This window comes from Oncorhynchus mykiss, chromosome 24 (genome assembly GCF_057628025.1).
Source record: "Oncorhynchus mykiss isolate SJ-2025 chromosome 24, ASM5762802v1, whole genome shotgun sequence".
NCBI lineage: Eukaryota > Metazoa > Chordata > Actinopteri > Salmoniformes > Salmonidae > Oncorhynchus > Oncorhynchus mykiss.
The window spans coordinates 7,795,900-7,807,233 of record NC_143045.1 but is presented as its reverse complement, the minus strand read 5'-3'; the positions used below and the strand labels follow the sequence as shown (position 1 = coordinate 7,807,233).

General features: G+C 43.5%; 1 protein-coding gene across 2 annotated transcripts; it reads right to left on the bottom strand.

The window, feature by feature from the left end:
- Positions 1–292: 292 nt before the first annotated feature.
- LOC110503611 (uncharacterized) lies at positions 293–10,045 on the bottom strand. Of its 2 annotated transcripts, XM_036962055.2 has the most exons (4): positions 9,696–9,842; positions 5,945–6,022; positions 1,851–3,776; positions 293–843 (listed from the first exon to the last, which is right to left on the bottom strand). In XM_036962055.2, exons 3-4 carry the CDS (start codon positions 3,583–3,585, stop codon positions 821–823), a joined length of 1,758 nt encoding a protein of 585 aa, XP_036817950.2. In that variant the 5' UTR covers positions 3,586–3,776; positions 5,945–6,022; positions 9,696–9,842; the 3' UTR covers positions 293–820. The 2 variants fall into 2 exon arrangements, with proteins under 2 accessions (XP_036817950.2, XP_021437707.3); XM_021582032.3 differs by lacking the exon at positions 5,945–6,022 and having other exon boundaries at positions 9,696–10,045.
- Between the last annotated feature and the right edge of the window lie 1,289 nt (positions 10,046–11,334).

Genomic DNA, 11,334 nt, shown 5'->3' with positions numbered 1-11,334 from the left:
TTCAATGTGAAATTGAAGTACTCCAGCTAATACATCATGTACAAACCTTCTATTAGGTAAAAGGATGTAGGATTAATAATGCCTTCCTAAGTGTATATATAAGCAGCCATTTATTGTACATCAACATTCTATGCATAAATAGCCTCCGCAATTAAGGTTCTTTAGTTGTGCGACTTTCATCTTTTATTGTTCTAGTTTTTGACAATTTGCTGGCGAACATGTGACATCATTGATCAACAAAACATCAATACTGCGTTACAGTGAGAAGATGTGTTTAGAAAAAAACAAACCATTTTTTGATGTAATATTTTATGGTGGTTTATTCATGTACACAACAGTCTAAAAACAACACAGAAAGAGATTAGAACACATTACTTCATTAATCCACATTGGGGGGCAATCATTTCAAATGTGTTCTCTCTCGGGTGCACTTTGAAATATCTATTGACAAAACTACAAATAAAATGGCAATTGATATAAAACTAAGTCTTTTTTTTATTCTGGAATGAGAGATCATAGAGATTAACATTTGACAAGGATGTAACATTTTCCTTTTTTTGACAATATAAAATCTCACTAGTAGAGGACAAGCAAAACATTTACATTGATCATGGAATGGTAAGCAAGAACTGCACTGATTGATGACTGAATTATTGCTTTGGAGTATTTTTTTCATCTATATGGATTGCATCGCTCTCACCATGGTGAATTGTGGCGTAAACATGTGATTATTCCGGTTTTGGGGGGAGGGGGAGGGGGGGGGGGATCAAAGCTCCTCGCTGAACGAATCCCATGCAGATCTAATCCTCTTTGTGTGTCGTCACACGTTTCCCGCCTTTTTTTCTGGTGAATGATAACAGAAAAGATTGAATATATTAAAATATATATTTAAATCATAACATTCAAAGAAAACGTTTAATTAGTAGCAGACAAGGTGCTGACAGATAATCTTAGGTTTTAAGTGTTAGTATTACTCAAGACTATTGGACACAGATTCACAGCATATTCTACTTACTCCATAGGGTAAATAACAATATTGTAGACATGGTCGCTGACTGAAAACTGTGAATCAAACATGTGAGGTAAAAACTACTTTCATCGATAAACTGGTACCTCAGGGAGAAAGGTGCTTAATCTTGTTCCTGGACAGCCCAAGTGACACTTTTAAAAAAAAACGTACTAATCCTTTGATTGACAAAACATTGACGTCAGTTGACCCGCTTTCCCAACAATATTGAAGAGACCTTGTTATACACAGTGACCTTTCTATTGTGTGCTGTGACATGGATACCTATGAGTAATCCTTAAATTCAGTGGTTCTTTTGCTGACTATTTACATGCTTCATGTTACCTACTGCAGCGTTGAGTGTCCTTAAAGGGATTTCAGCGTGTTGCATGAAAGTAGGTGAATGGATTTCAGTATCACATAACTACACTATGCTTCCACTTAAAGCTTCACCCAGCACCATAACTGGGGGGGAACCCTGCTCAATGAGTAAAAGCTCAATGACGAAATCTGGGGTAATTCCCATTATTGGCAGAATGAGAACACGTTAGACCATTGTCCAGGAAGTTCTTCTCATTCTCTAACTGTTCAGTGGCCGCTGACATAACTGTCTGTATGATGGATGCAGCCGCCTCATAGAGCATCCTCTTCCGCGCTTCCTCTTGGTCATGTGGCTCAGCATTGGTCTCCCCTGACTCAGAATGGGACCCTCCATTTTGAGAAGGTCCCTCCCCCCCGGCCTCTAACTCAAAGCTAGTCCCTAGTTCTAATTTGCCCTCTGTCATCATGTTAGCTCCATTTTGCTGGAGATCATCACCACAGTCTATTTCTGCTGCAAACTCACCGCTTTGGACTACTGCATTTCCTGTGCCGAGGTTCAGGATCTTGGTGTCCATCGACGAGTTGGTGTTTTCTTGTTTGGCCTCGTCTGTTGGTCCGTCCTTTTTCAGGGTCGTTTCATGATTGTGTGTGGCTTCTTCTTCGGGCGTGCCATTCGAGCAACCATTCTCACAGTTGGTTTTCACTTCTGCCGCAGGCTCTGCCGGTGCTGCGGGCTCAGCTGAGTTGGCCTTCTCTGGCTCAGGACCAGACGGTGTGCTCGTTGCGGGCTCCTTTGCCTCTCCATCGGTGACTGTGTGCTCATTGGCCACCTGAGCCTCTCCTTTGTCGTTGCTCTCGCCCTGGGCAGCGTCAGCTTCTCCCTGCTGACTGTCAGACGTGCCAGCCGGGGCAGCCGCGTCCTCTGTGTCGTTCGCCTCCCCGTCTGCCGCCTGCTGACTGTCAGACGTGCCAGCTGGGGCAGCCTCGTCCTCTGTGTCTTTCGCCTCCCCATCTGCCGCCTCCTTACCCTCCTTCGGAGCTCCGTCTCCCTGGTCCACGCTGGTGCTTTTCCCCTTTCGCATGATGAAGTTTTTCAGCGAAACGGCGCGGTTAAAGTGTGTTCGCTTGGCCTTGGCCGACTTGGCCTGCTCTTTGCCTGCCTCTTCCGTCTGCTCGGCCGGTTCAGATGCGGCAGCACCTTCCTCCCCCCCGCTGGCAGCCACCGTGTCTGCTGACCGCTTGGACTTGGGGATCACGCGTTTCTTGAAGGAGGTCCAAATGTCATCTGCGTGTTGGTTCATTGATTTGTGTGGGGCGGCGGTGGCTCCCTTTTCCTCCTCTCCGTCTGTGTTGGTCTTCTCCTGTGTTTCGCCGTCTACCTGTGCCTTGGCTTCGTCTGTTTCAGGTGCAGCCGCTTCATCGTTTTCTGTGGCATTTTCCTCACCTTCCGCCTTCTCACCCGTAGCGGCTTTGCTGATGCCTACGACTGACGGGTCTCTTTTCAGTCCCTGGAATGTCCATGACCTTTTCAGTTTCCACCGTTTTTGGCCACTGGATTCTGAAGCCTTGGAGTCCAGTGTACTTGAGTCACCAGGCGTGCCCCCAGATGCACCCTCGCTACCTTCAGCCTCCTTAGACTCTTCTGTGCTCTTCTTGTGACTCTTCTGGGCCATAAGCTTCTTAAAGGAATGCCAGCGTTTAATGTGTTTGGTCGCTGCACTAGACGCAGGCTTCTCTGATCCTTCTGCTGCCGGGGCATCTTCCAGTTGGTCCACTGTGGCATTGAGGGCCCCAGGGTCCTCTAACCTGTCCAAGGATTTGGATCGGACCTTCACCTGGTTCTCCGGAGCTTTCTCAATGGCCTGGTCCTCAGCCGCTGCCTCTGTGCCATTGGCTGCCGGCTCCTCTGCTTGGTCAGAGGCCTTTTTCTGCTCTGTGTTGCCCTCTCCATTAGCCTCCACAGCCTCTGTGCTCTGCTCCTTCTTCTTCTTCCCTCCCATGACTTTTCCCAGCCCACTCTTATTCAGGAAGGAAGAGAAAATATTCTCAGAGGCCTGTTTAGCTTTGCCATCGGCCGGCTGCTCTGTGCTCTGTTTGGTCTCCCCGGCTGGATGTGCGTCTTCGGGTGGAGACGTGACAGCCTCCGTGACAGCCTCTGTGACAGTCTCTGAGATTTTGGGCTCCACCTCTGTTTTAGTCTCGGTGGTGGTGGTGCCATCTTCCTGTACAGGCGCTGAACATGCATCTGTCGCCGCCATATCCGCAAAAAGATGTCTGTGTCGTTATATCCCCACTTTTTCTTCAGTAGTTCAGGTTAGTTCCTTTAGTGCTTGAATGGACTGAGTTCATTGATCACGAGCTGACACGTATGGCAGTATTCCCATCCAACTTCCCTTTGGAGAGGAGGGCCTCTGCATCATATTCTGTAGTGAGAATGAGGGCCACGAACCTGGTGGAAATTAAATGAGAAGGGATTAAATGTATAAATCAACAACACAGACAGTCCATTACTTAGTCTTGGATACTCCAGACAGAGCTGATAGAATACACAGTGCATCTCTACAACAGCAAAGGCCTGCTCAAATGGTTTTAAAGCCAATGCATCCAAGCACAAACCAACATAATGTAACGTGACAAATGCTATGTGAGGGGCAATGGCCATTTTGAAGAATGAGGAAATGACATGAATGGCCCGGAGCAGTCATAGGGGAATAAACACATGGCATAACATGCTCCAGATAATCTCATGTTGCCACAAGGGTCTGACTCCTGTCACCTAGATGCTAGAGAGCATTGCTGTTTAGAAAATAGGATTTGTGGTTTTGTTTACAATTCAGCACTATTTGAAGAGTTTATGTCTGGGCTTTAGTATCCAGGAAAAACAAGCTGACATCCTAGTAAGGTTGAACAATAACATGCAATGACAGCAGAGGCGAGTGAAAAACAGAACATCTAAAGCAAATCTCCATAAAGGACAATGACAAAGAAACAGAGCTTGGATTTCTTGTGTTTTATTTTACGAAAATCTACACGAGGCATAGCTGATTTTAACATTTATAGACATAACAAGCCACCGTGATAATGTTTATCAGGGAAATAGTTTATAATTGCATCATAACATCAGTAAAGGTTATAGGCAAAACAGAAAGTAACAACATGCCCTATTTTCTCTGGCCATGATTTTCTATAGACTTGAGTCCCCCCTCCCCCCTTTCAACCACAGACAACCCCTTTATCTCCCATCATGTGCTGTGGAGTGCTGACCTTGTTTTCCAGTCGGCAGTGGGTTATTTTGTAACGTAGCTATGTCATCCCATGGTTATACTATTTTTATAGATTAGTACAGATTTCTATAAATCATCCAGCTGAGAATTTGAACGAATCTATTTTGTCTCCAATCTAAAACACCAGAGGGGCACCTGCTGATGTAAACCACTCACATACTTAGGAATATTCGATTAATCAAACGGACCCTATAGATGCATGTGACGTAAAATGAGTAGAGTAACATACTTTGTAATACAACTGTCTTGTATTTTGAGAGGAGCACGATGCCAATAACACATTTTAATCGGATTTCCGAGTAAGGATACTACTGCGTGAAAAGGAACGAGCGTCTGTGGGGGGAGTGGAGACCACGCTTACATGTCCTGCCACAAGGACAATCGCGCGCTTTAGCCTTTTTGTCCCGTTTTCATCTGAGCACTCTTCTCCCTTTGTTACATTAAACCAGCAGTAAGCGCGAGGGGGTTTAGACGCTGCGATTGAGTTTAGCTGTGAGCTCCAATCATGCGCTGCCGAAATAGAAGATCATTCTAATGAGAGAGGGGGTGGGGTGCCGCCAGTGTGTCGTGAACAACATTAACGTGAGCAACAATAGTAGCATCGGAGGTTCCCATTCAAAATAAAAGTCCCCCATTATAAAATGAAGCAAACGGATTAAAAAAAATGTGGAATCATTCCACAGTTGGAACTAGATGTTTTTATTTTTAGGAATGTTGTTATATAAAGTAAACAAAAATGCACCCCCCCCACCCCCCCAAAACAATTATCATATATATATATATTGAAATTGCACTGCATAGCCTACTTATAACAGTGGTGTATTTATACTTTACTTTACTATTTTACGTGTTGTCATCCATACTGCCTCCGATCTGGCGGACTCACTAAATACAAATACTGTGATTGTAAATTATGTCTGGGTGTTGGAGTAAGCCCTTGTCTGTCCGTTAATAAAAAAAAACATTTGGTTTCCTTAATATAAGAAATTTTACTCAAGTTTGACAACTGAGTACTTTTTCCACCATTGCTACTTCAGTGGAGGCTCCTTAGAGGAGGAAGGGGAGGACCATCCTCCTCAGTAAATTTCATAAAAATAAAAATAGTGAAAAAAGTTAGGATTTTTAGATAAAACTATACTACATATATTCACGTCACCAAATAATTGATTAAAACACTATTTTACAATGAAATTCTACAGTAGAAAAGCAGCACTCTATAGGATAGTGCCATTGTGTAGCCGGAGGAAAGCTAGCTTCTGTCCTCCTCCTGGTACATTGACTTCAATACAAAACCTAGGAGGCTGACGGTTCTCACCCCATTCCATAGACTTACCCAGTAATTATGACAACTTCCGGAGGACGTCCTCCAACCTATCAGAGCTGTTGCAGCATGAACTGACATGTTGTCCACCTAATCAAAGGATCAGAGAATGAATCTAGTATTGAAAGCATAAGCTACAGCTAGCTAGCACTGCAGTGCATAAAATGTGGTGTGTAGTTGACTCAAAGGGAGAGAAAGACAATAATTGAATAGTTTTGGACAAATTAAATTATTCCAAAATTAAGGAGAAGCCAGTGAGAGAGAGCAAGAGAGAGGGAGCTAGCTAGCTACATTCGGTTGTATTTACAAACTTTCACTTAGCTAGTGAATACAGCTAGCTAGTTTAACCTACTCAAAACCTGGCTCAAACAGAGAGGGATGCTATGTTAGCTAGCTGGCCATGGCTATCCAACAATGAAACTCTTCCAAGTCAAGGTAAGCTTTTGGTTTAATTAATTTATTGTCACCGGGCCCGTAACTGCTAAACTGCTTAATGATTGTATACTGTACTGCATGATTGTAGCTGGTTTACAAACACGTTAGTCCTCGTAGCTATGTTGACTACATGTTAGCTAATATGGTGACCACGACGTAGACTGTGTGTAGTGGTTAGCAGTCATGATATGAAGGTTTAGCTTGGAAAGGTTTTCTCGCCTGGTCAAAGACAGCTGCAACTGTATTAAAAACAAAAAACGGAAATATCACATTTACATTAGTATTTAGACCCTTTACTCAGTACTTTGTTGAAGCACCTTTGGCAGCAATTACAGCCTTGAGTCTTCTTGGGTATGACGCTACAAGCTTGGCACACCTGTATTTGGGGAGTTTCTCCCATTCCTCTCTGCAGATCCTCTCAAGCTCTGTCAGGTTGGATGGGGAGCATTGCTGCACAGCTATTTTCAGGTATCTCCAGAGATGTTCGATCGGGTTCAAGTCTGGGCCCCTCAAGGACATTCAGACCTGTCCGAAAGCCACTCCTGCTTTGTCTTGGCTATGTGCTTAGGTTTGTTGTCCTGTTGGAAGGTGAACCTTTGCCCCAGTCTGAAGTCCTGAGTGCTCTGGAGCAGGTTTTCATCAAGGATCTCTCTGTTGGGTTCTTTGTCACCTCCCTGACCAAGGCCCTTCTCCCCCGATTGCTCAGTTTGATTGGGTGGCCCGCTCCAGGAAGAGACTTGGTAGTTCCAAGCTTCTTCCATTTAAGAATGATGGTGGCCACTGCATTCTTGGGGACCTTCAATGATGCAGACATTTTTTTGGTACCCTTCCTGTGTCTGTGTGTCTGTGTCTCGACAAAATCCTACAGACAACCACTTAGACCTCATGGCTTGGTTTTTGCTCTGACATGCACTGTCAACTGTGGGACCTTATATAGACAGGTGTGTGCCTTTCCAAATCATGTCCAATCAATTGAATTTACCACAGGTGGACTCCAAAGAAGTTATAGAAACATCTCAAGGATGATCTATAGAAACAGGATGCACCTGAGCTCAATTTCGAGTCTCATAGCAAAGGGTCAGAATACTTCTGTAAATAAGGTATTTCTGTGTTTTTTTATTTTTTAATACATTTTCTAAAAAAATCTAAAAACCTGATTTTGCTTTGTCATTATGGGGTGTTGTGTGCAGATTGCTGAAATTTGTTTTTTTTAAACCAATTTTAGAATAAGGCTGTAATGTAACAAACTGTGGGAAAAGTCAAGGGGTTTAAATACTTTCCGTAGGAACCGTATTCAGCGAGCAAAGTAATCATGATGTTTTGATGTCCCTTCTATGAAAGTGATATGTGTTTGCGTGTGATCAAGGGTGTATTCATTCTGCCGATTCTGTTGAAAAACGCTTCTTCAACAGAAGCAAATGGAAGGAAACCGGGACATAGCTAAATTTGTCCAACAGAAACTCATTTGCAACTGTTGGACTATTGATTACACCCTAGATCAGCTAGCTAGATGTGCACCTACATTGTAAACTTTCATTCATAGACTAGGTTGTAGCAACCTCATGATGGGTACAGGGAAAAGTTGGGTATCATGTAGTAGGATAAACCTATCAATGTTACATTGAGCTGGGTGAATGGAATATGAATGACAGTCATCCAATATGCTGTAATTTAAATAAGGACATGCTACAAAAAAAGCATCCTCCCTCATCTTAAATGGCATCGACCGCCAAATACACTGTACTGTACAACATATTGATTGTGCATCCATGAAACGGGGTATCTGCCTACTCAGTGACACCCGCCGAACATAACTCTGTAGAGTTTACATACATATTAGCATCTTAGCTCTTATTGCGGGACTTTGACTGTGGAAAATCACCTACTATTTTTTTTTTTTAAACATTATTTAACTAGTTTATTATGAGTATTGAATATTCATAATGCACCCTACAGCCTAACCTATGGATTGTGTACCCATGAAATGGGGTATCAGCCTACTCAGTGACACCCATGTAGAGTACACACAAATATTAGCTCGTATTGCGCATAACAAACTAACTTGGGAGATGACTTTCCAAGTCTACTTCCCACGGCTGTGTATGTAGTCGAACTTGAATACGTTTCAATTGGGGGACTTTTATTTTGAAGGCGAACCACCGATTCCACTACTGTTGCTCACGCTAATGTTGTCCACGGACCACTGGTGAAAAAGCCAATGCAAATGCTCGAGACAGCAGGTGCCCGTCCTTTTCAAACGCTCATTTGCATTGCTAACGTGATTCACAAATCCCCCCCCCCCCCCCCCCCCCCATTTGTGTAGGCTAGCCTAAAAATAAACGTCTATCGAAATGTTTTTACTGATAGTTTCCTCTCGAAATGTTTGAGCTATATAGTCTATGTAAGGGAATTCAACATGTTAATTAAACCACAACTACAGAAATGATTTCCAAGTTGCTGCCAAGACGCATTCCGAACAATAGATGGGCTTGCCTATTGAGAAAGCTGGGCCGCGTTATAACGCGTAAATGCATCATCATAGACAAAAGTCATGTCGGGGGGGAAAATGATTTATAGCCATCTTTTCGATGAATGAAGCGATATTACATTCAGAGAATTCTTGAAGCAACACAGACGTGATTAATATAATATGAAATCCTCAGAGGAAAACAACTCAAGCGCCAAATTCCCAGCAAATGCAGCGCTTGTCTGTTGTGGTGAAACTGATAGACTAGACTACACATTCTCGAAACCTCCATCCCAAGCGCCAGTTTTTCCCTCTCCTGAGAGATTACATTTGTATGTTGGAATTGAGGTCCTACTTAGCCCCGTTTAAATTCACACTTGAATGCGTTTAATTATAATGTGTGAGGGGGCAGTCTGTCTTATAATGTGTGAGGGGGCAGTCTAGCGAATGGCGTGGAAGTTGATTGAATGAGGAGCCTCAGGGACTCAGGCACCAAATTACATTGTTTTTGAGCGCACAATTGTCTCCCCAAACAAATGGTTATCGAAACAAAGCAATGCCAGAAAAAAACCATTTAATTTATGTAGGCTATTTTATGTACCCAGAGTTGATATGCGTAGAGCGAGCATGTATCAGCCATCAACAGCCTGTTCGCAGTCCCTTAACGTTGAGATCCTCCAACAAAAACCAAGATGAGCTCCCCATCCAAGAGTTTAATCAACAATAGCCATATTGTATGACTATAAAGGTTAATTAAACGGTAAATGGAAATCACAGGAGTTAATCATTATATGCATTTAATACCGCGTTTAACAAACACTATAATAGACTACAAGAAAAAAACGAATAATATATACAAACCTTGTTTCGTGTGTCTAAATCCGTTTCTGTGTGCGGGAGAAAGGTAATAATCTGCTCCAGACGGTAAAAGACACTGAAACTAAATCCCCGCTTGCATCCTCATGCCTTGAAGCAGCCAACCCAGTGTTGAGAATTGCGCGGGGACGTGAGGGTCGCGTTGGTATTAACAGACGCGCAGCTGCGGCTCCGCAAATGCACACCATCTATCTCACCCCGTTGCCCTTAGCAACCATGGATATCACCCCACCCCCACTGCTAAGAGGGTTAGAGTACAGTTCGGGAAATTGTTTCCCGCAGTAATTTGCCCAGTCAGAGCTCAGAGCCACTTGCATTTGATTTGGTAAATCTGTGCGATTTAAAGCCCATTGTTTTGAATCTTTGTCTTGAACTCATGTGAATTGGCAACAATGACCTTTCAAGCACATGAAGAAGAATTGACACCAGGACTGTCCACCAATTGACTGTCCATTGAAATGCCAATGCATTTCATCTAACACAATGTCCGCCACCAATTAAATACACAGAGGAAAATCTCTTTTTATTACAGCATCTTTTTTTCTCTTCTGGAAACCATCTCTTGATTCCACACTATGTGACAGCCTTCATCTCACCAAGCAGCGTTATTCAGTGAGTCGGCCATATTGGGGAGCCGAGTGGCCATGTGCTTGCCATACAGTGAGACTGCAAAACAGAAGACAAATGAAGGTGTATGGAGAGAAATAGCCTATCACAAATATTCCATCAGTGGGCCTGGGGCGCCAGAGCAGAGGGAGGATGCAGCGGAACATTATGTTGTGTGCTCAGGCAGTCTGTATTTGTATGTATTATGGATCCCCATCAGCTACTCTTCCTGGGGTCCGGCGAAATTAAGGCAGTTATACAATTTAAAAAAACATTACAATACATCCATTACAGAATTCACAACACACTAAGTGTGTGCCCTCAGGCCCATACTCCACTACGACATGTCTACAATGCAAAATCCATATGTACGTGTGTGTATAGTGTGTATGTTATCATGTGTGTGTATACATGTGTCTGTGCCTATGTTTTTGTTACTTCACAGTCCCCGCTGTTCCATAAGGTGTATTTTTACCTGCTTTTTTGAATCTGATTCTACTGCTTGCATCAGTTACCTGATGTGGAATAGAGTTCCATGCAGTCATGGCTCTGTGTAGTACTTTGCGCCTCCCGTAGTCTGTTCTGGACTTGGGGACTGTGAAGAGACCTCTGGTGGCATGTCTTGTGGGGTATGCATGGGTGTCCGAGCTGTGTGCTAGTATTTTAAACAGACCTTTCAGCTTATCAACACCTCTTACAAGAACAAGTAGTGAGGAAGTCAGTCTCTCTTCCACTTTGAGCCAGGAGAGATTGACATGCATGTCATTAATGTTAGCTCTCCATGTACTTTTAAGGGCCAGCCGTGCTACCCTGTTCTGAGCCAACTGCAAAGTCCCTCTTTGTGGCACCTGACCACACGACTGAACAGTGGACCAGTTGCGACAAAACCAGGGCCTGTAGGACTTGCCTCGTTGATAGTGTTAAGAAGGCAGAGCAGCGCTTTATTATGGACAAACTTCTCCCCATCTTAGCTACTGTTGTATCAATATGTTTTGACCATGACAGTTTACAATCCAGA

Bases quoted from the DNA above. Each gene is read 5' to 3' on its own strand.
- LOC110503611 (XM_021582032.3), bottom strand. From the start codon at position 3,585: ATGGCGGCGACAGATGCATGTTCAGCGCCTGTACAGGAAGATGGCACC. The intron at 844-1,850 runs GTGAGTTTGCAG...ATCATTCACCAG, and splicing joins AAATGCAGTAGTCCAAAGCG to AAAAAAAGGCGGGAAACGTG.